General features: G+C 45.1%; 1 protein-coding gene across 1 annotated transcript in view; it reads left to right on the top strand.

The window, feature by feature from the left end:
* HID1 (HID1 domain containing) overlaps positions 1-27,341 on the top strand; it is a 61,973-nt gene that overhangs the window by 7,341 nt on the left and 27,291 nt on the right. Inside the window, 6 exon segments of the mRNA XM_044296132.1 lie at positions 20,820-20,969; positions 21,057-21,176; positions 21,178-21,228; positions 21,333-21,449; positions 23,575-23,681; positions 24,534-24,653. Of these exon segments, the coding sequence (XP_044152067.1) occupies positions 20,820-20,969; positions 21,057-21,176; positions 21,178-21,228; positions 21,333-21,449; positions 23,575-23,681; positions 24,534-24,653 (665 nt within the window).

The raw sequence follows: 27,341 nt of genomic DNA on the forward strand, positions 1-27,341 counted from the left end.
TGTAAAAATAAATAAATAAAAACTGTTCCAAAACAGCCAATTTTTTTGGTCACCTTTCCCCCATAAAGTGTAATAATGAATGATCAAAAAGTCCTATTTACCCAAAAATGGTACCAATAAAAACCTCAACTCTTTCTGCAAAAAACGAGCCCCTGCACAAGACGATCGGCGGAAAAATAAAAAACATATGGCGTTCTGAAAATGAACACACAAAAACATAATTTCTTTTTCAAAAATGCTTTATTATGTAAAACTGAAACAAACAAAGAAAGTAAGTAGACATATTTGATATCATTGCGTCCGTAACAACCAGCTCTATAACAATAGCACATGATCTACCCTGTCAGATGACTCTTGTAAAAAATAAATAAATAAAAATGTGCCATTTTTCAGTTACCTTGCCTCACAAAAAACTTAATATAGAGCAATTAAAAATCATATGTTCCCCAAAATGGTACCAATAAAACTGTCACCTTATCCCCTAGTTTCCAAAATAGGGTCACTTTTTGGGAGTTTCTACTGTATGTGTGCATCAGGGGGGCTTTAAATGGGACATGGCATCTAAAACCAGTCCAGCAAAATCTGCCTTCCAAAAAACATACAGCGTTCCTTTCCTTCTGCGCCCTGCCGTGCACTCTTACATCAGTTTATGACCACATGTGGGGTGTTTCTGTAAACTGCAGATTCAGGGTAATAAATATTGAGTTTTGTTTGGCTGTTAACCCTCAATGTGTTGAAGAAAAAATGGAATAAAATGGAAAATCTGCCAAAAAAGTGAAATTTAGAAATTTCATCTCCATTTTTTCCTTTAATTCTTGTGGAACACCTAAAGGGTTAAGAAAGTTTGTAAAATCCAGTTTTGAGTAACGTGAGGTGTGTAGTTTCTACAATGGGGTCATTTATGGGGGTTTCCACTATGTAAGCCCCACAAAGTGACTTCAGACCTGAACTGGTCCTTTTAAAAAGTGGGTTTTGGAAATTTTCTTAAAAATTTTAAGAATTGCTTCTAAACTTCTAAGCCTTGTAACGTCCTAAAAAAATAAAATGACATTTACAAAATGATGCCAACATAAAGGAGACATATGGGGAATGTTAAGTAATAAATATTATATTAGGTATGACTTTCTGTTTTAGAAGCAGAGAAATAGAAATTTTGAAAATTGTGAATTTTTCAAAATTTTGGGTAAATTTGGGATTTTTCATAAATAAAGGTGAAATATATTGACTCAAATTTATGACTATCATGAAGTACAATATGTCACAAGAAAACAATCTCAGAATCGCTTGGATATATAAGTGTTCCAAAGCAATTACTACATAAAGTGACGCATGTCAGATTTGTAAATTTTGACCTGGACACTGGGGCATCAATGATCCTTGGTCATGAAAGGGTTAATATTTCTGTTATCACTGTAAGGGGTCATGAACACGACCGTTGGATGTTTCGCAGTCTGCAAATCATAGATACCGGGTGTGTGCATTCCACATTATGCGGAACAGAACAGCCGCCTCTAATAGAACAGTCCTATCCTTGTCTGTAATGCCGACCATAATAGGACATGTTCTATCATTTTGCAGAACGGACATACAGACACGGAATGCACACGTTTGTTTTTTATGTTTTTTTGCGTCCCCAATTGAAGTGAAGTGGGAAAAGAAAATAATAGTGTGCAGGAGCCCTAAGGTGGGCCCCCAGAATCAGTTACACTGGTGGGCCCTAAGTACCCCAGTCCGACTCTGGGTTTGGTGACACAATTGGTTTTGATATTGAATATTTATCAATCACATCATAAATTAGACTCGGTGTATTGGCATTAGTCTGACCTCTTGTGGTTCTTTTTCAGTATTCAGTATGTGGCGCAAGTGAGCTGAAATTAGGCGCATGTCTCCATGAACGTAGGGAAAATGGGGAGCTGCTCACCACTCAAAACAGATGCAAAAAAGTACGCCAGCCCTGGAGTGGAGTACACATTAGACTGTTTTTACGACTTTATCAGGCGCAAAATATGGCCCATCTACATAAATTGTTCAGAAAATAGGCACAAAAGGTAGAAAACTTCCAATTTAGTAAAAAAATTCAAAATGGGCAAATGAGGCGCAAATGCTTCCAAAACAGGCGCATTTTCAGTAGTAAATGAGACTGAAAAAACATCAGTTTTATGCCTAAAAACAGGTGCAGACAGTAAATGTGCCCCAGTAAATACCGTACTGACTTACCGATATCCCACTGCTGCTTCTCAGCCACTGCTCTGGTCCCTGCTGCTCTCCACTTCTTGTTCTTGGGTTCAACCCGCCAGAAACAACAGGAACAGGAAGTGAAGTGCAGCAGGGACCAGAGCAGTTGCTGAACAGTAGCCCTTGGGGGATCTTGCACACGACTCTTGCACACGACTGTATGGCTTTTTCAGTACTTTGCAGTCCGCAAAAAACGGATCCGCAAAAAATACGGATGACGCCCCTGATAGAACAGTACTATCCTTGTCCGTTATGCGGACAATAATAGGACATGTTCTATCTTTGAATGGAAAAACGGAAACGGAAGGCATACGGAGTACCTTCCGTATTTTTGGCGGATCCATTGAAATGAACAGAACGTGTGCAAGAGGCCTAAGGTGTGTACTCGGTGGGGCACATTTACAAATGACCGGTGTTTTGACATCGGCCTTTGTTTCCTCTTGCCCTGCCGAAGGATTAGCCTACTTTAAGGCCTCTTGCACACAAACTTTTTTCCATTTCCGTTCCGTTCCGTACTTCGTATGCCTTCCATTTCTGTATTTCCGTTTTTCCATTCTGTTCAAAGATAGAACATGTCCTATTATTGTCCGCAGGACTGTTCTATTAGGGGCCAGCTTTTCCGTTCACGGAATGCACACGAAGGTCATCCGTATTTTCCCTTATGCCCATGACAGCACCCTTGAGACACCACCTCTATCCTGGACAGGAAACAGGAACTTTCGTGGAGAGCTCTTAAGGAGGGGCTCGGCCCCCATACCACCAGTTCCTCTTTCCTGTCCTATGGATAGGATGATTTCTGGAGAGCTCCAACAGGCTGCAGGGCCCTGACAGTAGTTACCACAAGGGGTTACCTGGTATGGTTTAAGACTCCTCTAGGAGCCGCCTATAGTCTGGACCCATATTTCTCAGACCTTCCCGGTTCCGTTCAGAACCGGGTTGTTGTCCGTGGGCACTTCCGGCTCTACCGGGAGGTCGTGCCGTCACACCGGATACTCCTGGCGGTGTTCGGGAGGTCCTGGGCCTTTCCTTCTCTTCTCCTTGTCTCTCAGTTGTTACAGAGACAAGGGGGAGGAGCAGGAGTTATAGTCTCCCGTCCTGCGCGGGATCCGGAAGTGGACGACGAGACTTCCGGTGTTTAGAACACATAGTGTTCCGGAAGTGCGTCTTGCACGAAGGCCACCTAAGGACATCAGCAGGGACCAGTCCAGGGGTATTTAAACCCCATCAGTGCGCAGGAGAAGGTCTCCAGCCAGCCTAAAAGCACCTGGGAAGCGATTTATGGTAAACCCTCCAATCCTGAAGCCTATCATGGAAGAAAAGGGTGGTCAGCGGACCAGGACAGTCTTGAGACCAGACCGGTATTCCTGGTGGGGTAAGGGGGTCAATCCCCAGCTTTATCTATTTATCTTACAGGCTCTAATAGAAGTATTTTTGTTGTTGTTATATTTTAGAATATCAAAAAGAGCCCTAGGAAAGCCACTTCTAAAACCCGAGGGAAAGAGTGTGCAGTTTGTGGGAAGAAGCTTGCTCCCTCTTGGCCCAAGTGGTTTTGCCAACAAGGTGTAAACAAAATGGTATAGGAAGAAACCCCATCGCTAATCCAGAATATCAAAGATATTGAAAAATCCGAGATTGCGGATTCCATGAAAGAATTCAAAAAATTTCTTCCCTCATCACCTCCAAGTAAACAGGGACACTCCAGTAGGATTTCAGATTCAGTTTCTTCTGAGGAGGAACAGGGCGAAATCATGAATAGCTCTAATTCCTCCTCAGATGAGGAGTCCATGGGTAAACCCCTATTTTCCCATGAGGATACTTGCGCTCTGCTTAAAGCGATTAGAGCCACTATGAAAGTCGATGAATCTAAAGAACAGAAAACAATCCAACAAATAATGTTTCGTGACCTGAGCCATAAAAAATCAAGGGTCTTTCCGGTGAATGAAAATATAAAATACCCGATACAAAAAGAATGGAAAAAGCCTGATAAAAAGTTCTTTATACCAAATTTTTTAAAAGAAAATACCTATTTGATGAAGGTGAATCCTCTTGTTGGGACAGACCTCCTAAACTGGACGCCCCAATTGGCAAAATGTCTAAAAGAGCTGCCCTTTGAAGATCTAGGTTCCCTAAATGATCCTATGGACAGGAGAGCAGAGGTATATCTTAAAAATGCCTGGGAAGCCTCTACTCAGGCATTTAAACCTAATATCGCTGCTACATCTACGGCAAGATACTTAAAATTGTGGTTACAAGATCTAGAATCCGACATTGAGAATAAGACTCCCAGGGAACAATTACTAGAGTTTTTCCTTACGATATTGAAGGCAGTGGATTTTATATCTGATGTGTCTGCGGATGCCTTGAAGTTGAATGCTAGATCTGCCACCTTAGTCAATTCCACTAGAAGGGCGATTTGGCTTAAAAGCTGGCCCGGGGATAAAGGTTCAAAAAAAAAATTTATGCGCAATTCCACGTCAAGGTGATTTTCTTTTTGGGCCAGTTCTGGACGAACTCGGATAAAGCCTCGGATAACAAAAAAGGTTTCCCTATCCCCAAACCTAATAAAAAATTTCTTTTTTTTTGTAAAAACAGGAGAGAATTCATCAGAGACAAAAGACAGAAATTCTGGAAAGACAATAGGAGTAGGAAGGAGAAGGGTTTCCTGTTTAACTGCCAGCCCGGTAATCGGTCCAAATCTAGTCAGCAATGATGGTGTCGTCCCGGTGGGGGGAAGACTCTCCTCTTTTGTTCACGCTTGGGAAAAGATCTCCTCAAGTCCGTGGATTTTAGGTATTGTAAAAGACGGTTTTCGTCTGGAGTTTCTCCCCCCCCCCCCCCACCCAGAAGTAAAAAAATTTACATATCTAGACCAGGATTCGGTAAGAAGTTTGGCACTAAAACAAGAAATCCTCTTTGTTAAAAAAAGGAGGTTTTGGTGTTCTGGTTCTGGCCAAACTGCCAGTTTGATTTGATGTACTGCTCCAAATTAATTAAGATACGTGCACGGAGAGATCAGACAGACAACTCACTACATGGAGTTAATCAGTATCTCTGGTTTATTTCTGAAAACAACATGGGTTTCATGAGAGGAGGGAGTGAGGGGGGGTGAAAGATAAAGTATATATTTTCTATTGGCTATGAACTCTCTACTTTTCTGTAACCTTGACGGCCAGAGGAAATTCCTCCTCACTCCCCCCTTGCTCCTGGGTGAAACCTACTTCTTTCTTTGTAGCTGCTTGCTTGAGCTGAACGGAAACCACAAAGAAACAGATGATAAAAACACAAAGTAAGATTCTAGTTTATAGGTGTAGGCTGAATGCCTGGCCGCCATCTTAGCTCAACAAGCAAGTATCCATTTTGTATCAATAGTCCATAACAGTCCCCCCTTGGAGACTTGATTGTAGACTTTCCCTTTGCCTAGCGAATCCCCTGGGCATACCATTCGTATCCTCTTCACCCGCAGTGGCGATAACCTACCCCTTATAGGTAGGCTCCCGGTTGCTCGGACTTGTGGTAATACCCTGGGATTCATCTCACCCTATCTCAGCCAGGCATCATTGTGAGGAGGGGGAGCTGTGTGGAGCGATGTTTCCTTCTGTCCTTCCTCATCGTAGAGGAGCATAATAGGTCGTTCATCAGTTTTCTTCATTCTTTTTGAAAAGCGGGTCACACAAATAAGAACGAGCTTAATCACTACATATATCACCAATATTATTAGGGCTACCTGCAATATTACCTGGACAATTCCCATGAGCCAACCCCCAATACCTTTGAACCAGTTATTGGGGTTAAGGGAAGAGAAGGTATCAGACCACCATGTATCTTTACCAGCTTTATGTGCGTCCAGCCATTTATCTCTTAAATCCGCCATTTCCTCTATACCCACCTTAACTTGCAAATTACCCTGCGGGTCTATGTAATGGCAACAAGAGGGTCCCACAACCTGGCACATACCTCCATCTTTAGCTGTAACATAATCTAGAACTAATATGTGTTGGTTGGTGACAATGATTAACTGGTTTTGCACAATGTTTGAGGTATTCATAAGTCTCATCACTTCCCATATTTGGTCATCCAGGTAGTCTGTTGCTACTACCAGATGATCCCACATCTGCGCTATCATGGGATATATGAAGATGGAACTAACAATTTTGTTGGTAATGCTCGTCTCTACTACATGTGGCTTGCCATTTGGTCTGGGTGTGTTATCTTTGGCTCTACGATACAAGGTGTGTTTAGGTACTGCATTTATGTCAATTTGAGAGTGTGGTACTATAAAGGTGGCAGGAGTAAGCCTGGCGATGGTGCACAGGCCTGTGACATTCTCGGATAACCATTTGTATGCTTTGTGTCCACAAACTAAGTATATGTCTTCTGGAACTTCTACTGCTGTGCCATTGAATAATCGGGTAATTAGTTTGGCTAATTGTGTCCCTTTCACCAACTCATATCCTTTTGACTGACTTTCGGTGTCGTTAGCTAATATACCTGTCAGGAGATCCTGTACAGTACGGTTGTTACAGGGCAGATCCTTTCCGTTCTCAGCATCTACACCAATACACTGCACGTGGCTGTCTGTTTTTGAATCATTGCAACCTGAGTGTATGTGTGGATTAAATGTCATACCTTTGGTTTGTACTTGGAGACAATAACAGTGTGTCCAGCTAGGAAAACATGTGACATTAGCCCAGTGTCTCTCTTGCCAAGGAGTAGAGCTATAATCTACCGAGGGTCCTGATCTGTTTATCATGAGCCATGGGGCATCTGCCCACCCTGCAACAGGTAAGGCTACTTCCTTGTCCTTGTTTGTACTGGATTTAACTTGGTGTATGCTAGTGAGAAAGATGGTAGAATTAGACAGGTCAATCAGTTCAGAAAGTTCCAAGGGAATTGCAACATAAGGCATACTGGTTGAACTCACGGGACTGTGGGTACAGATCCAACAATCTCTGAGTGTCTCAACCCCTGGACTAGAATTTGATGGTGCCGTGTCAGTGAATTGTCCCATTCATCACCCAGTGGCGTGAACACTGCTGATATGCCTACAGTCAAAGTCATAAGTAGGTGGACCCTCATGGCTTATTGTTCCAGGGTCGTCAGGACAGCCTTTACTCTTTTACAATGTGAGGCGTGGATCCAGGTAAGCCTCCCTTCGAGTTTTACAGAGGTCGGGGTAGTCAGCAACACCTGGTACGGCCCCTCGTATCGTGGGTGTTTCTGACGTGTTTCTTTACCACCACCCACTCTCCAGGTTTGAGAGTGTGTATTCCCTCTTGGGAGTCGGATCTGGAATGGAAGAGAAAACTTGTGCACGTATGTTAGACAATTGTTTACTCAGGGCAATCACATATTTAGCAACAGATTCATAATGCATTTGCAATTGCTGTGGGAAGTACTGTCCCATCCTAGGCCGTGTCCTAAACAAAATTTGGTGTGGAGGCCTAGGGGTGTGTCTAACTGAAAATAGTGCTATTGGCAGGCATTGTACCCAACTGAGCCCTGTCTCCCCAGTCATTTTCAGCATCTTGGACTTCAGTACCCCGTTCAGTCGTTTGACTTTGTCGCTGCTTTGGGGTCTGTAGGGTGTGTGATAGGCTAAGTGTGACCCTACCATCTTCCAGACTTCTTGGGTTAATCTAGCAGTGAATGCTGGGCCCTGATCACTCTCAATGACCTCAGGTACTCCGAACCTACAGACAAGCTCCTGCATCAGTTTTTTTTGCAGTAGTGGTTGCTGTCTGGTTTCGGACGGGGTAGGCTTCTGGCCACCCAGAGAACAAGTCTACCACTACTAGCACATATTGAAACCCTTGGCACATTGGCATCTGGATGTGGTCAATTTGAATCCGTTGGAACGGGTACTGGGCTTTGGGGAGACATTTGCTTGGTGTAGGCTCAGGTCTTCCGGGTTGCACTGCGCACAGATGAGGCAAGACTGAGTATGCCTCACCAGGACAGGGGTTATACCTGGGGCCATTGTCTATTAGTTCTTTCATGATGGTCTTAGATTGGTGGGTGGGCCCGTGAGCTATTGAAGCTATCAGAGGATAGAGAGCTTTGGGCAGAGATGCTCTCCCTCCTTGGGTCCACAGTCCAGATTCTTTCTCTTCTTGGGCTGACTCTTTTAGCCAATCCAATTTTTCTTGTGGCGTGGCCTGTTTCTGTATTTGTTTCAGGAGGTCCCATGTGATTTCTTCTTGTTCCAGGTCTTCCTGTGTTATCATAATCTGGTCTGACTGGACTCTTTCCTCTTTCACTGCTGCTTCCTTTGCTGCTTGATCAGCTAGGGCTTTTCCTCTGGCTTCAGAGGTGTCAGCTCGAGTGTGCCTGTAGATCAATAATATCTTCAGATTCTCCAGTATACTCCCCCCTTGGAAGAGGAAGGAGTGCAGCAGGATTGAGGATGTGGCACCTCTGAATGGTGACATTATCTGGCAGAAGCAAACTACACTGAAGCCGGAGGTGGCGCTGTGCAGTGAGGTGTTTAGGTTGAGTCTGCTGGAGGATGGCAGAAATGTCATGGGGAGCCAGAATAGTGAGGGGATGACCTAGCACAACGTCAGATGTGACGTTTAGAAGAGAGCTGGCAGCATGGATAGCTCTGACACAGGAAGGGGCTTCTCTGGCTACTGGGTCCAGTCTCTTTGTATGGTAGGACTTTGGGGTCCTTCAGGGTCACAGTGACTGGTGGGACATTGAGGTATCCAATATCCTGGGGTCCTCTGGCCCAGAGAGTATTGGGGATGAGGTGCAAAATGGTTTGCAGCAAATCCCCTTGCTCATATAAATCAGTGCAGAATTTTATTGTCAGACATCCGGCATCTGTGGGTGTCACATAATTTGAGTGAAAACCACAAAGACCAAGAAGCGAGACAGTTTCTTATCAGAAAGAGGAGCTTAAACTAACACAGCAGAAACTAACATTTCTGTGAAAAGAAAAAAGGTGGGGGTCAATTGATCCCCCGCAGCTGTCCTGCAATGTGGAATGATCTGCTAATTTTAGCTTTTGTCCATTTCTGTAGTTGTTCTATAAAGAATTCTCCAGACTCATGATCCCGGGGGTCAAAGTTAGCACCTTTTAAGTTCAGGGATGTGGATTTGATCCATTATCAGTGTGGAGTTTTCACCTGTCTTGTTTTCCACTATACTTTGCAGGTCCGACCATGTGCACCCATAGGTTTGATGCACTTGGGACAGTTTCCTGAAAAAGGGCATGGGATGGGTCTCAGGGTCAGGCAGTAAATTCACTATGGTGAATAACTGTTGTGGGGTGAAAGACACATATTTTGGTGGTACCTGTGGCCGGTTAAGTGCTAGGGCTTCTTTCAGTGTCTCAAGGTTTCCCTGCTCAATTTTCTGTAAGTTCTTTTGTAACTCTGTAATCTGACCCTGCAGTATTTGATCTTGTGAACGTCGTGATGGGCGCACGGTCATGGGTACAGTCCACTGTGGTGCCAGGGGTAAAGTTGGTGGATCACCGTAGTCTGTCGGGGTACCCCGCGAAGGAGTCTGCATATTACCCGGTGCATTTTGTATGCCCATTGTGGATTCTGCAGCACCGTCTGCATCCCCCTGTTCTGCTTCATCAGGTTGCCCCCCTACCATTATAGGAGTAAGGGTGGCAGGTGAGTGGGGTAGCATGAATGTACCGTCCGGGTTAACCATGGGGTACAAGGTAGTAGGAAGGGGCAAGGGTGACATAGGAGTGACGGGGGGGTCCGGACCGAATTATATTAAAGGTCCGTTCATGGGCGTTGCCTGGGGACAAGATGGCGCTGTAGCTAACACGGGAAGTGATGGGACGTGCCGGGGAGTAGTTACCAAGGTGTGGTTTTGTGGGTGGGGAACCCCACAGGGAAGGCACGTATCACGGGAGGAGGGATTCTGTTGACCACATGTTTTGCAGGTCCACCCACCTGCTTTCTTCCCGGCGCCATTATAGGGTGGTGGCAATTCATGTATCAATGCAACACCAGGCTTACAGAAATATCTGTCTTTTCTCATCAAAATTTAGTTCCCCCCGGTCTGTTCAAATTCTTTACTACAGTCCAACCACACACGGACCATGTCTGTCAATTTATCATCTTCTAACTTCCCTCTCTTCTCGTTTAACAACACTTGCCAGGTAGCACTACATAGGATGCCTCCTTTACAGACACCTTTAACTCTTCTCCAACTTACTTAATCCTTTTATGAAACATTTGCCTCTCCTGTCCGCCACGTACTGTTCAGGTGAACAGTAACCCTTCGGGACACTTTCCTCATTTCCCATTATCTCTCGTACCTACTGAAGCCGCCTAAAGACCTCTGCATAGAGTAATCACTGGACGTGAAGACCTTTGAGTCCCGGTCAGCACACTCTGGGCTACCGCGAACCGCTCTCCACCCATCTGTGATCGTCCCCTTTATGGAGATTCGAGTCAGACACCGGGCTGAACTCCGATACAGGAACACAGGAGAACTCCATGTCTCAGTCAATGATACTTGTCAACAGGGTCTTCACAACTTATAGGCACAACACAGTACATCAAGACTTTTAAAAAAACATATGGGGTTCTTACTTTCATGCCCTCGAGGACGTCCCAGACTGCTTCCGCACCCCTCCCTCAGACGAACACCAAGAGGCTACACCAGGGGACACTTTATAGGCAAGATGACTCAATTTTCCTACCTCATATCACGGGTTGCGATCCCGGTGTCCGTTAGTGCGCCTCTCCTCATCTGGTCTCTGGGGGTACAGGAACAGAGGGTCCAATCCTCGAGCCCCACGTTGGGCGCCAAAATTGTTCTGGTTCTGGCCAAACTGCCAGTTTGATTTGATGTACTGCTCCAAATTAATTAAGATACGTGCACGGAGAGATCAGACAGACAACTCACTACATGGAGTTAATCAGTATCTCTGGTTTATTTCTGAAAACAACATGGGTTTCATGAGAGGAGGGAGTGAGGGGGGGTGAAAGATAAAGTATATATTTTCTATTGGCTATGAACTCTCTACTTTTCTGTAACCTTGACGGCCAGAGGAAATTCCTCCTCACTCCCCCCTTGCTCCTGGGTGAAACCTACTTCTTTCTTTGTAGCTGCTTGCTTGAGCTGAACGGAAACCACAAAGAAACAGATGATAAAAACACAAAGTAAGATTCTAGTTTATAGGTGTAGGCTGAATGCCTGGCCGCCATCTTAGCTCAACAAGCAAGTATCCATTTTGTATCAATAGTCCATAACAGTGGTTCATGTACTAGAAGCTGAAAGAGGAGAAGGATTTTATTCGTCCCTTTTCCTGGTTCCCAAACCAGACGGATCATTCAGGATGATCATGAATCTAAAATATTTAAACCAGTTTCTGAAGTACAAAAAATTCAGGATGGAATCAATTCAACTAACAGTGAAACATCTCTTCAAAAATTGCGTCATGGCAACTTTAGACATAAAGGATGCCTTTTACCATATTCCAATTCATACAGATTCACAAAAATACCTAAGAGTGGCGATATCCATGGATGGGCAGATACATCATTTTCCGTACAGAGCACTCCCATTTGGATTTTCACAAGCCCCCTAGGCTTTTTACCAAGTTAATGGCCGAAGTTATGGATCATATAAGAGAAAAACACATTTTAGCTATACCATACCTGGACGATATACTAGTTGTAGCAGAAGTCAGAAGCAATGTTGTCCCCCCACCTTCAAGAAATAATAAACATCTTGGAAGGATTAGGATGGCAGATAAACTGGGAAAAATCAAATTTGACTCCGTCCAAAAAATGTCCTTTTCTAGGACTTCTCCTAGATTCTGTTTTTCAAGGCTGTTTTCTTCCTCAGCACAATATTTCTTAGCTAAAAGACGTGAAATCTCTACTAACACTAAAGAACCGAACCATCAGGCAAGGAATGGCGGTGTTGGGCAGGATGACCTCCATGATCCCTGCGGTCAATTGGGCCTTGTTTCGCTCCAGAAAACTGCAGTGGCAGATCTTAAAGGAATGGCAGGGGTCGCAGTTCCCTTTGGATGCCCCGCTTCCTCTCATTCCTCAGGTCAGGGAATAACTAAGTTGGTGGCTAGAACCCTCAAACCTGTTACAGGGGCTTCCCTGGGATCTGCAGGAACAAATATCAATTACCACGGATGCAAGTCCAACAGGATGGGGGGCATACTGCCAGTCAGAAGTTTGGCAGAGAGAATGGAGTCCCTTAGAAAGTCAAGATTCTCAGAATATGAGAAAACTAAGAGCGGTTTTTCTTGCTATACATGCTTTTTTTTTCCAGACAACACTACAGTAGTATCTTATTTGAACAGGCAAGGAGGTACAAGATCAGAAGACCTTATGTCACTAACTGAAAATATTCTTTCTCTAATTATTCCCTGCGTACCATTTATCAAAGCGGTTCACTTAAAAGGTACAGAAAACAAAAAAGCTGATTTCCTGAGCAGAAACCGGTTAGACCAAGGCGAATGGTCTCTAAACCAGGAAATATTCAATCAGATAATGCGACTTTGGGGCTGTCCTCAGATCTTTTTTTCTACCAGACAGAACAGGAAGTGCCATCAGTTGTGTTTTTTTTTTTTTTTTTTTTTTCTTTTTCTCTAAATCCAGAATATCTATCTACAGGAATAGATGCCTTCGCTCTCCCATAGCCTGACCATCTGCTTTATGCCTTTCCACCACTAAGGTTAATAGCAAGAGTACTAAAAATTGAGACCGCACAAGACAACACTTATTCTGGTTGCCCCCTTTTGGCCAAGAAGCGCCTGGTTCACTTGGCTCAGGAAATTGTCTCTCACGGACCCATGGATTCTTCCAGACAGACGGGATCTGTTGTTTTAAGGTCTGAATATGCATCCAAAAGTAGTAAATCTTCATCTAGCCGCCTGGTATCTGAGAGCAAGATCTTAGAACAAAGAGGTTTATCCAAATAAGTGATCTCTACCCTTCTGTCTTGTAGGAAGGAAATTACCTCCACAATCTATCTTAGAATACGGAAGACGTGTTTGAACTTCTCTAAGATCCCAATAGATCCCTTGGGTCCCCCTCCGATGCCAGAAATTTTGGATTTTCTTCAGAGTGGGCTTAGTAAAAAACTAAGACTCAGTACACGCAAAGTGCAGATCTCAGCCCTCAGTGCCTTTTTTTGATTTTTCTCTCGCCAATCATCCTTGGGTTAGGAGATTTTTTTAAAGCAGTTAGCAGAACCAATCCGGTAATTAGATCTTCCGCTCCCCCGTGGGATCTCAACCTAGTTTGATGGAACCTCCTTTTGAACCTCTTTAGGATTTACCCATTGAAATTCTGTCATTTAAAACTGCTTTCCTAATCGCTATCACCTCTGCTAGACGTGTGAGTGAGATTTCAGCTTTTTCTACCTCTCCTCCCTATACTAATATCTTGGATGACAGTTATCATTAAACCTGATCCATCTTTTCTTCCTAAAGTGGTCTCTTTTTTTCCATAGGTCCCAAGATATTGTTCTACCTTCTCTGTGTCAGTTCCCAAAGAATGAGAAAGAGAAGAAATTACATTGTCTAGATGTGAGGAGATGTCTTTTACAGTACCTTGAAACCACTAGTGTCTGGAGGAAATACTCAACTTTTTGTTCAGTTTTAGGGGAAGAACAAAGGTAATAAGGTTTCATCTAGAACACTATCTCGATGGATAATTGGTGCCATCTCTTTTAGGCTATCACTCATCAGGGAAACCCACTCCTTTTAGGATTTGGTGCTCATTCAACTAGGTCTGTCTCTATCTCCTGGGCAGAAAGAGCAGACGCGTCCCTAGAGCAGATTTGTAGGGCCGCTACCTGGAAGTCTCCTTGTACCTTCTTACACCACTGCAAGTTAGAGCTAGACTCTAGAGAGCGGTTATCATTTGGTAGGAAAGTCCTACAGGCAGTTGCCCCCCAACCCCCCTCCCCCCCGACTGTTTTTCTATTCTAGTCTTCTCTCAAGGGGGCTGTCATGGGCATAAGGGAAATTTAAGATTACACTCACCGGTAATCACTTTTCCATGAACCCATGACAGCACCCGGCATTTATTCCCTCCCCCAAAAAATTAATAAATACAGGAAACAGGAACTGGTGGTATGGGGGCCGAGTGCCTCCTTAAGAGCTCTCCACAAAAGTTCCTGTCCAGGATAGAGGCGGTCTCTCAAGGATGCTGTCATGGGCTCACGGAAAAGTGATTACCGGTGAGTGTAATCTTACATTTTTGCGGATCTGTATTTTGCGGATTGCAAAATACTGAAAAAGCCATACGGTCGTGTGCAAGAGGCCTAAGACAAATTAGGATAATCTGAAGCAGTCCATGTGCCCGGCGGAAAAACTATGCCAGCCTCTGGCTGTTTTTTGATAACATGTATGCCTGTATCCCGATACGCTCTGCCCAACTGTCGAAAACAGTTTGACACAGCCAGTCAAAAAGGGGACTTACGACTAAGATAGTCGCCAGTCCCTTGATAAATGAACCCCATTTTTAATTTTGGCCCTCTCAGACTCCATTTTTATTTGAAAGGACGACATCGGTATACTCCTTTAAGCAGTTACTAAGTTTTTACGACCCCCCAGCGATCGATGGGGAAACCTGGCAATTAGTGTTCAGTTTTCCTGTAGCGCCACCTCAGGAGAAATGAAGTATTACATGGTACCAGTTCTAATCAAAATGTGTTGTCTGTGTGGAGCAGAACAGGATGTGTCCTCCCAAGAGCGAGGGTTATTGTCTCTCCTTTGTGGCCAGGAGATGAGGATCATTGACAGGGCCCCCACTCTATTATCTCAGAATAGTGTAGGTCTACAGGTCACCTTGTGCTGCATGTGGTAGGGAGTGCGGTGCCTCGCACCTCGTGTTCGCTTTCCTCTGGTTGTTTTCTGAGTTGCAGCTGACGGCGCAGACATCTCGTTCTGTAAAAACAGCATGCATACCTTCTGTCCTCTAGGCGTAGGCGACATTCACCTTTTGCACACACTTTTTTTTTATTGCTCTGATGCATATAAAACGAAAGGTAAATTTGCTAATGGGTTTTCTTAAATATCCTTCTGTTTGTGGATACAGCTGCTATGCAGGCCTATGTGTTTCCATGGTAACAGACTACAGACAGACCCTGTGTAGTCTGATTCTGCAGTCATGCTTCTGTTCATCTGTCCCCTATTTCTGGCTTTATTATATTTGGTTGCCCAGCAAGAAGGGACGACATAACTGGCATAAAAATATAGAATTGAATTACGGTACTATATGGAAAGGTGCCCCCCCCCCCCCTTTAGTGTATTGGAGCTCTTGTTCTCTGTCTATATACAGTGCAGTGGGGTTTAGATACTGTGCACAAGCAGAGCATTGATGGCCCATATAATACTGCTATACAATCATTCCTGCAGTATACAAGTAAAGCCTCATGCCCTCGACTGTGTGCGCAAATCGAGGATCCGCAAAATATCTGACGTCTGTGTTGTGTTTTTTATTTTTTTGCAGACCCATTGACTTTAATGGGTCCATGGTCCACATTTTGTGGCCAAGAACAGAACTCGTTTTATCTCTTTGCAGGGCGGATGTACGGGTGGATGAGCTGTGTGCTTTCTGCATCCGTATGTCTGTTCCGAACAAAATGCGGACCACGGACCCATTAAAGTCAATGTGTCTGAAAAAAACTAAACGGATGCAACACGGACGTCATCCGTATTTTTCAGATCTGCGTTTTGAGGACTACAAAATACATGCGGTCAAGTGCATGAGGCCTAAGTCATGCAGTGGCCACACAGTAATGACATTCTACGCTGCCTAAATAATATACGGTGTGCAAATATATACTGTCATTTATAACCCACCTAATACTGCCATATAGTGCCAAAATAATGCTGCCATACACAGTCCACAATATACTAGAGTCTTGTAGTGCCCACAGAATACTGTAATTCAGTGTCCAAATTCTAGTAGCATACGCTGTGACCTGGGTTTATTTAAACAGGGGTGTGGAAATGAAAATAAAAAATAAAACTACTTGTCGAAGGACTAAGGCTCCATTAACACACCCGCCCGGCACCCCTATAGAAATGCCTATTCTTGTCCGCAGCTGCGGAGCTGAAGATCGGGGCTGCGCTCCGCAAATCCGCTGTCCGCATCCATTCCGTCCCCATAGAGAATGAATGGGTCTGCACCCGTTCCGCAAAATTGCGGAACGGATGCGGACCCATTTGCAGACGTGTGAATGGAGCCTAAAGCGGGGGCTCGATCTACTTGTCCCTCATGACAATCTACTTGTCCTGATACAAAAAATAATTTAAAATCAAAACCATATTTCAATGCACCGCCACACTTCCTTATGCAGGGTGGTGGTTGGCTTGCGTTCCAGTCTTTGTGGTGTGAAATGACTCTAAGTTTAGTCCTCGTACACACCAGATGATTCTGTCCAGAATGCACTGCATCGCGGCCGGCTCACTATGTTGTGGGGCAGGAGGGGGCGTGACGATCCATTGAAGTGAATGGCACCGTAGCCACAGCCGCAGGTGATCGGATGCACGGGATCGCAAGGCACAGTTATGCCTGAGGTCCGGTCACACTGCTGCTTGGACTGGACCGCAGGCCTAATGTGCCTTGCGATCCTGTGCAGCCAATCGCATTGCAGCCGTTGGACATGGTTATGGTGCCAATCACTTCAACAGACCACTACGCCCCTCCTGCCCCACAATATAGTTAGGCACGCACTGCCTGGTGTGAACGAGGCCTGAGGCTCCATTCACACGTCCGCAAAATGGATCCGCATCCGTTCCGCAATTTTGCGGAACGGGTGCAGACCCATTCATTAAAAAAAAAATTGAGCATGTCCTATTGTCCGCAATTGCGGACAAGAACAGGCATATTCTATTAGTGCCGGCAATGTGCGGTCCGCAAAATGCGGAACACACATTGCCGCTTTCCGTGTTTTGCGGATCCGTGGCTCCGTGTATCCGCAAAACACATTGCGGACGTGTGAATGGAGCCTTAATGTGATCACAGCAATTAGTTTAGTGCACACAGTTGCTCTTAGCACATTACTACCCGTACCTCTGGGTGGTTTAGGCAAATTAGCTGCTGATGTGGCATGGAAAGGACCCCCCTCACCTTCCCAGTTTGACAACACCTGCAGAAAGGGGGTCCTCTGAGGGATGCTGGCAGAGTTGAGCGTTCTATCAATGCCCCTTGCTCTGTCATTTCTTCTTCAGCATGCTGTCACTACACCCGCTCTTTGCTCTTTCACCGCCGCTGCGTCACTGCTCTACACCCACTCAGCCCTGGTGCCTGCAGCAGGGCTAAGCTACTGAACAAACTACCTGCCCAGCGCCCGAAACTGCATGTCCCGGGCGTTGGGCGATACGATTTTCACACCCCTGATTTAATTCTAGGTTATAAGGGTAAATGGCAGTAATACCTGCTGGACTAGTGTGGTGAAGGAGTTAATGGGGTTATCCCATGATTAATGTAAAAAATTAAAATCGGACATCATATAGGACATGACAGTCTCTTTCTAACAAAGCTAGAACCAGCCCTGTACCTCACATGGATCCAGAGATCTCCCCATTCATTGCTCTAATTGTTCTTCTAGATTTATTTAAAGCTGTCAGATAAAGGGTGTATCCTTTCTGCTGCAGTTCACTCCCTCACAGCTCAGGAGGCAGTTGAAAAATGAAACTGAGCATGTGCGGCCATCTCAGTAAGCAAGACAAAGAAATGAGAAAAAAACAGACAGCAGGTGGCGCTATACGGATAGATTTCAGTGAATAACACGGTGGCTTTGCCAAAAATTTTATTCAATGCAATTACAAAAGTATTCAGATCCAGGTGCTGGCTTGAAAACTATAGAGTATTTTTCGTGGGACAACCCCTATAATGGAGACCAGGGAGAACCTTATGAATGGCCTGGGGTGGTGGAAGGTTTAGTCTACTTTCACACTTGCGGCAGAGTGATCAGGATCCTCATCAGTCAGAAAAATGTATTGCATTGCCGGATCCGTCTTTCCAGTGTCATCCGGCAAAACGGATCCGGCATTTATTTATTTTTTCACCCTTTTTTCGGTCTGCGCAGGCCGGAAGGACGGATCCGGCATTCCGGTATTTTGAATGCCGGATCCAGCACTAATACATTCCTATGGGAAAAAAAAGTTTTTTGGGCCGGACATAAAACCGTAGCATGCTGCGTTTTTATATATTGCCTGATTAGTCAAAAAGACTGAACTGAAGACATCCTGATGCATCCTGAACAGATTGGTCTCCGTTCAGAATGCATTAGGATAAAACTGATCAGTTATTTTCCGGTATTGAGCCCCTAGTGTAAAAGTAAGGACACTGAAGGGGTCAATTGGACATTTTCTGGTGACCTTAGGTGGTTTTGAGGGGCTGTTAGTTTTCTTTATGATTCTCATAAACCTTCTATATGTTGCCCAACCCTGGCTGCTTCTCAGAATTCTCCCCTTCAGCGTCTTTGGCTAGGGGGTATTCAAAGGTGCTGTCCCATCTGCATGCTTATGTTATATTCACCGGGTGTACCACGAATATCCGATAGGTGCGGAGGTGGTACATGTACCTACCTTGCGCTGCTGGAAACGGAGAGGATACCGCACATGCGCTGCTCTCTCCTTTCATTTCTATGGAAGATCCAAAAACTGCGGAATAAAATCTACCTCTGGACGTTCATGACATATCCATGTCCAGATGGGCATACCTCTTCAACCATTGGATTGTGGAAATTTGTATTATCGGACTTGCACTATTTCTTTTGCGCTCTAACCTACCAAAGCTCATGGGCCGTATTATTATTATTTTTTTTCTAGTATTCAAGCTTTTAAGGGTTTTTTTTCCAAGCGTTCGATGTTGATGGCCTCTCTTCAGGAAAGGTCACCTGGATCTGATATCTGATCAGGGTCCGTGACTTGGACCTCTACCGATTTAGATATTGCTGAGTTATCCTGAGGATTGACTATCGATGCTGAACATCCGGAGACACCCCCCCCCCCTTTAATTTTCTATTTTATGCTTAAAGGGGTTGTCCCATGACTAATGTATAATATGAAAATCAGACATCATATAGTACATGACATTCTCTTTCTACCAAAGCTAGAACCAGCCCTGTACCTCACATGGATCCAGAGATCTCCACATCTATTGCTCTGCTAGATTTATATCAAGCTGGCAGCTCAAGGGGGAGTGTCTTCTCTGCTGGCAGCTCAAGGGGAGTGTCTTCTCTGCTGGCAGCTCAAGGGGGAGTGTCTTCTCTGCTGGCAGCTCAAGGGGGAGTGTCTTCTCTGCTGGCAGCTCAAGGGGGAGTGTCTTCTCTGCTGGCAGCTCAAGGGGGAGTGTCTTCTCTGCTGGCAGCTCAAGGGGGAGTGTCTTCTCTGCTGGCAGCTCAAGGGGGAGTGTCTTCTCTGCTGGCAGCTCAAGGGGGAGTGTCTTCTCTGCTGGCAGCTCAAGGGGGAGTGTCTTCTCTGCTGGCAGCTCAAGGGGGAGTGTCTTCCCCTTGAGCTGCCAGCAGAGAAGACACTCCCCCTTGAGCTGCCAGCAGAGAAGACACTCCCCCTTGAGCTGCCAGCAGAGAAGACACTCCCCCTTGAGCTGCCAGCAGAGGAGTGTCTTCTCTGCTGGCAGCTCAAGGGGGAGTGTCTTCTCTGCTGGCAGCTCAAGGGGGAGTGTCTTCTCTGCTGGCAGCTCAAGGGGGAGTGTCTTCTCTGCTGGCAGCTCAAGGGGGAGTGTCTTCTCTGCTGGCAGCTCAAGGGGGAGTGTCTTCTCTGCTGGCAGCTCAAGGGGGAGTGTCTTCTCTGCTGGCAGCTCAAGGGGGAGTGTCTTCTCTGCTGGCAGCTCAAGGGGGAGTGTCTTCTCTGCTGGCAGCTCAAGGGGGCGTGTCCATGCTCTCCCTATCGCAGCTCAAGGAGGCGTGTCCATGCTCTCCCTATCGCAGCTCAGGAGGCGTGTCCATGCTCTCCCTATCGCAGCTCAGGAGGCGTGTCCATGCTCTCCCTATCGCAGCTCAGGAGGCGTGTCCATGCTCTCCCTATCGCAGCTCAGGAGGCGTGTCCATGCTCTCCCTATCGCAGCTCAGGAGGCGTGTCCATGCTCTCCCTATCGCAGCTCAGGAGGCGTGTCCATGCTCTCCCTATCGCAGCTCAGGAGGCGTGTCCATGCTCTCCCTATCGCAGCTCAGGAGGCGTGTCCATGCTCTCCCTATCGCAGCTCAGGAGGCGTGTCCATGCTCTCCCTATCGCAGCTCAGGAGGCGTGTCCATGCTCTCCCTATCGCAGCTCAGGAGGCGTGTCCATGCTCTCCCTATCGCAGCTCAGGAGGCGTGTCCATGCTCTCCCTATCGCAGCTCAGGAGGCAGTTGAAGGATGAAACTGAGCATGTGCGGCCATCTCAGTGAGCAGGACAAAGAAATAAGAAATAAAACTAATAGCAGGCGGCGCTATACAGATACATTTTATTGAATAACTCAGTATCTGTACTAAATTTAAAAGAAATTTTTTTTTTTTTTTTTACAATTACAAAAATATTCAGTTCCAGGTACTGGTTTGAAAACTGTACAATATTTTTTGTGGGACAACCCCTTTAATTCTACTGTTTTGTTGCTTCTTGCAGCCAGTGGAAGCTACAGATGATGCCTTCTGGGACCAGTTTTGGTCTGACTCGGCCACCTCCGTGCAGGATGTCTTTGCTTTGATCCCAGCTGCTGAGATTCGTGCAGTACGAGAGGAATCGCCATCGAACCTGGCCACGTTATGTTACAAGGTGACTGATGACAAACCACTGATGAAACATGTAGGTGAGGTTCGGAGATTTGTCCCTCTTAACATATTTAATATCCATGCCCGGCAGGCAGTGGAGAAACTGGTGGCGGGCGCAGACAGCGGCTGTCACTCAGAGAATGGAAAGCAGATGGTGTTGAACTGTGCTCGCTTGCTGACCCGTGTACTGCCGTATATATTTGAGGACCCAGGACTGGCGAGGATTCTTCTGGTCCTCAGTGCCCGGCGCTGGGCGTAGCCAGGTAGCGTCAGAGAAACCTTTCATTATACTTATTTTATGTATTGATTGTGTGCTACATGTTGTCAGTCAGTAAAGAGCTTACTGCCCGTCGTCTGTCTCTTTCAGGATGAGGACGAGGAGGACGATGGATCGCGTCCGCTGGCTGAATCTCTGCTCCTTGCCATTGCCGATCTTCTCTTCTGCCCTGAGTTTACGGTGCAAAGTCACAAGAAGAGTGGAGCGGTGAGCGCTGCCTCAGATACGCTTATTTAGCAAATGCATACTTTGGACCAGTTCACACAGCGCCTCTTGATGGAGGAATTTTGGCTCTGTTTCCACGCCAAAAAGCTGGCAGCGGCCGAGTGTTATCCGCTTCACTCCTGCACGCGCTGCTGGCAGCTTTAAAGCCATGATCATGCCAAGAAAAGACATGTTCTTTCTTGGCGCGGTGTCACGGTGGAAGCCGTGGCGGGTGTTTGTTCGTGGTTTAGCTATATTCAATGACTATATTCAATGACTCTAAACCACGAGTGGATCCTTGGCATCGAAATTAAAATAACGCTGCAGAAACTGTGGCAGATATTGACCGTGCCAAAAACCATCAAATCCATTGTGTGAGCTAGGGGTGGGCGGTATAGGCGATATAAATTTGGGCCACAATATGGATTTTCAGGGGGGACCCTGTGGGATATGGCCGGCACATTTATTGGTGGCGCAGTGGCCACAGTCCCTCCTCCTCCTACTCTGTCCTCATTGGTGTTCAGCAGGCGGCCGTGCACAGTGGGGAGGGAGGGACTCCCTCCTTCTCCCTCCACTGTGCCGGCTCAGGAGAAAATGGTGCGCGCAGAGAGTGCGATCATATCGCGGTCCGGCGATATGGTGAAAATCGGACTCCGATCGAGGGGGACCCTGTGGCCACTGCCACCAATGATTAATACTAGGGAGGGATGGAGGGATGGAGGGTGGGGGGTGGGTTTGCGTTACCAGAGGGGGCGGATCAGAGGCTGGGGGGGCGGATCAGACCACCAATGATGGGGGGGGGGGGGGAGAGGAGGGGGACCCTGTGGCCACTGCCACCAATGATTAATACTAGGGAGGGAGGTGGGGGGGCAGATCAGAGGCTGGGGGGGGGGGGGGCAGATCAGAGGCTGGGGGGGGGGGGCAGATCAGAGGCTGGGGGGGGGGGCAGATCAGAGGCTGGGGGGGCAGATCAGATGCTGAAGGGGGGCAGATGAGAGGCTGGCGCCATGGTCAGCTCCTTGCTGTTGTGTGCACAAAGTACAGGGCAGCAGGGAGAGTGTAAAGTCCTATTCACCCTAATAGAGCTCTATTAGGGTGAATATGACAAGGGTTCTAGCCCTTAAGGAGGCTAATAGTTATTAAATAAAAAGTTTAAACGCCCCCCCCAATATAGAAAACAATATATTGCAATATATGTCGCATATCGCACATGCTTAAAATTATATTGCAATATAGATTTTAGGCCATATCGCCCACCCCTAGTGTGAACATAGCCTAAAGGTGTATTCACATTGTACATATAGTTTTTTTGCATAGCGCAGTTAACCCTTTTGGTCTTCATAAGCTGAATGGAAACCTAAGGATACGTTTCGCCTGTACTGCAGTATGAATTCACTCTTGCATACCTTTTTGTGTGACTTGGACATCTATGGACCCCTTTGGGGTGCATTTTACTCATTTTGGGCTAAAAACCTGTGTTTTTTTTTTTTCAATTGGTCTTTATTAAAAAATTTCAGCCGTATTTTTGAGAAACAGGGGTTAAAATCAGTCTGCATAGTTTCACTGCTGAGCTCATGTGAAACCTTATCTCTGATCTCCTGACCTCATAAACACTCATCTAATCCATATTCTTATCAGTTAGATAAGAGTTTAGATCAGGCATGTCCAAACTATGGCCCTCCAGCTGTTGCAAAACTACAACTCCCAGCATGCCCTAATAGCTGTAAGCTATCCAGGCATGCTGGGAGTTGGAGTTTTGGAACAGCTGGAGGGCCGCAGTTTGGATATGCCTGATTTAGATAGTATGAATGTTTATGAGGTCAGGGGATCTGAGATAAGGCTTCAAATGAGCCATCAGCTGATGGGACCCAGAATTCATATTCTGCAAACAGACTGATTTTTAACCCCTGTAACTAAAAAATGGCTAGAGGTGTGAATTGCATTTGTCAGATATTTATCCCATATACTGTGGATATGCCATAAATTATTTGATGGGAATACCCCTTTAATTGGTAGAGTTGGAGTACAGAAGCATGGTAGACAGGATATTCTTACTCCGATTAGTAGAAATCGTCTTTGTGGTGAACTTGCCCCTTCAGCTATAAATGAGAGTTTTGTTTCTCTGTAGGATGCAGCAGAAGACATCCACACTCTTGACAGCTGTGAATACATCTGGGAAGCTGGTGTTGGCTTTGCTCATTCTCCAACACCCAACCACACATATGATCTCAACAGGTACGTGAGCATTTCTCCAGTAGTAATAAAACAGAATTTGTACCAATAGGGTAATATGGTCCATGATTCGCTAACCCTAATACTAATACGCTGGCCCAGGAGCAGGGTGGATAAAAATCAATTATTTTAAATAAATCTGATTTTTTATTTTTAAATGCTTTTTGAGGAAAATATATTACCATCCAAAGGTTATTCCATCATGAAATAAAGATTAGTTTGTTTTAATTATGTAGAATAAGGCTGTTTTTATGTTTAATTTTTTTGGTAAATAAATTCCATTAATCCATTCACAAGGTCATGCTTTCCAGAGGTTTTTGTAAGATTATTGGGCAGTTTCTCTGCCTACAAGATATTATCACAGATGCTTGGTTTACTTTTGCAGTTCTCAAAACTGAATTTGACTCAGCAGAGATCACATGCCTCGTCTTCACAGCAAAAATGTTATAACGTGAACAGAGTTGAGAAAAAGACCTTAATCCTACAAACCTATGAATGCAGAATCAACCTAATCAAACTAATATGAAAAGTTGTTATTCTAAAAATCTTCATCTACTTGCATATTATAAGTTATACCAGCAAGAATTGGTCTTTATGTAGAAAACTATGATTTAAATCAAGCCTTACTGACTAGTGATTTAAATCAGTTTGATTTAAATCAAATCCACCCTGCCCAGGAGTTAGTAATGTTTTTGATGCCCAGTCTCATTTTGGAAAGATGAAGGAGAGATCCTCTTCCCCAAAATAATATTCAAGGGACACCATAGAGTCTGACTTCTCCCAGAACTAAAATGTAAGATTTGGACAGCTGTTTCCTTGTGAAAAATGTAATTGGAGTTCTTCATTTGCTTTTAGGACTGAACTTCTCAAACTCCTCCTGACATGTTTCTCTGAGGCAATGTATCTCCCACCATCATCCGAGAACAGCGGTACCACCAACCCATGGGTGCAGTTTTTTTGCTCCACAGAGAATCGGTATGTGAACAAAAATTAGGTTATAATAATAGTACTAAAGTATAACCAAATTATTCCTATAAATTAATAATACAAGTGATGATCAGAAACTTTGTAATATATCTTATTACGTAAAAAATGCATCTTTCTCCAATTATCAGTCTCCTTTTCTCCTACCCTGCAATGATCAGTCATTCCCAATTCACTGTTTAAAATCTGTCTCCAGAGAGAAACAGGTGGAGCTGGATTTTCATCTTGGAGAGATCAGATTACCACTGTCTATAGAAGTCTGTGGAAGGGGAGATAGAGACACACACAAAGATGCTGCTGCTTTTGAGGTTGTGCTACAGAGATGTAGGGGAGCAGGATCTTCTTTTCTGTGTGTGCTGTGTATGGGAGACATTATAGCAGTTAGTCTACACACACTGTCTCAAGGCAAACTGAGCAATTAGAGATGGCGCATGTAGATGGGAAAAAATCTGAATACAAGTCCTATCATGGGCAGAAATAGTGCTGTTCCTCGTGTACACACACAAGAACATATTCTGAGGAGTTGCCTAAAACAGGAATGCTTTAAAGTGTAACTTTTATTCTTTTTTTATTTTTGTAATGTATAGGGGCAGCGATACTGACCATTTTTTTAAGAGCAGCCTTATTTTGTAATCCTGGACAACCCCTTTAACTATTTATTGGTCATTTATAAGAAGTTATTTCAGTGAGATCCTACTGACGGGCAGAGGCTTTACTTTAGGCTCCTGAGCCCCGGTATAGCATTTATAATTCGGTCTCCCAACTATCACATGTTTTTTGTAATATTGGTGTATGTTGTACAGAGACCGTTTGGGCCCCTTAAGCTCCAGGGTCCAACCTGAGTACAATTGCACCCTGTATAGTTGTGCCCCTGCTGTCGGTAATTCCAGAAAAGTGTCTTTCCTTGGAATGGAGTGTCCCCACAGCTGTAGACGCTATCCCGGTCGCTGGATTACAGGGCTGGACATCTCGCCGGACCCTGACACAGTCTCGCTTGTGCCGTTACTGTGATTAGCGGCGCATGTGCAGAAGCTCTGATTACAAATCCACAGTAATAAAATTAACTAAACAAATTTTCGCAGCGCATGCACCAGTTGCTGCTTCCTAATCGGAGGCAGAGCCTCTGTGCCACTATTTGCAGTAACAGCGCAGGCGGGCGGATGTCAGGGCCATGCAAGATGTCTGTTCCTGCCAATCAGCAGGGATTTGTCTGTAGAGGAACAGCCCCTAACAGACACAGAATTCATTCAGATGAACAAATCGATTTGTATGGGTCGATTCGCCCACCCCTAGTCTGTCCCTTTTAGAGGGTATCTGTCCGCAGATTTGTACCTATGACACTGGCTGACCTGTTACATGTGTGCACTTGGCAGCTGAAGACATCTGTGTTGGTCCCATGTTCATATGTGCCCGCATTGCTGAGAAATATGATGTTTAAATATATGCAAATGAGCGACTAGGAGCAACGGGGGCGTTGTCATTACACCTAGAGGCTCTGCTCTCTCTACAACTGAATTGCCCTCTCCACTTCAATTGACAGGATCAGGCCTGATGATGTGTATGCTGTCTGGTCCTGTCAATCAAAATGGAGAGGTGATTGCAAAAGAACCGAAGTCTCTAGGTGTAACGGCAACACCCCCATTGCTCCTAGAGGGTCATTTGAATATTTTAAAACATCATGTTTCTCATCAATGTGGGCACATATGAACATGGCACCAACACAGATGCCTTCAGCTGCCAAGCGCACATGTAACAGGCCGGCCAGTGTCATAGGTACAAATCTGATGCCCATTAATCACTGCCTAATTGTGCGTATCTCCAGAGCTCACAAAAATGTTTGCATGAAACACTACTTTTTCGTTTAAAACAAGGGCCCCAGTTATAAGTCAGTCGGACGCGTCTGATGCTGATGTCAGTCATGCGGTGCATTGTGGTTTCTGTTATAAATAGCCTTAGAATATTACGTCTATGGGAAGGGTAATGTGCTTGTTGCCACTTGGCATCGGCTGTGACATAATTGGGAATACGTAAATGGCAGGATATTTATGCAGGGAACTCACGTGTTTGTTGCTGGCACTGATGAGGTCCCCAAAGTTCCATTATTTCTTGCTTTCCCTTAGTGTTAGACCATAATCTCCAGCTGGCTCCCATATTAGGGATTCTGTCACCAAAAATGTTTTCTGCCACTTAAAGTGGAACTGTGTTTTTATTTATTTTATTTGTTAGTTTATTAGACCTAGCAGGGCCCACTCCATGTTTATGTCCATACAGTGTTATGCCCCCCAGTTCCCCCCTGGAAAGTATAGTGGCCCCCATACAGTATAATGACCCTTCAGTGGTCCTCAATTCAATATAATTACTCCGCTAGTGGCCCCCTTACACAGTATTATAACCCTGGCCCCCTAACAGTGTATTGACCCCCCCAGTGGCCTCCCCCCTGAGAGTTGGTAATTGCGATAATGATATTCAATACCACACACACAAAAAAAAAAACGCCCAAAAAGCTGCGTGCATTCCGCATTTTATGGAACATCCGGCCCATAATAGAACAGTCCTATCCTATTTTTTTTTGGGGGGGGGGGGGGGCAAGGTGACAAAAAAATGGCAAATTACGTCTTTTTTATATATATTTTTTTTTTCCTGTTCTGGAGTTCACCGCATAGGAGAGATTATTAGTCC

Source organism: Bufo gargarizans, chromosome 6, assembly GCF_014858855.1.
Source record: "Bufo gargarizans isolate SCDJY-AF-19 chromosome 6, ASM1485885v1, whole genome shotgun sequence".
NCBI lineage: Eukaryota > Metazoa > Chordata > Amphibia > Anura > Bufonidae > Bufo > Bufo gargarizans.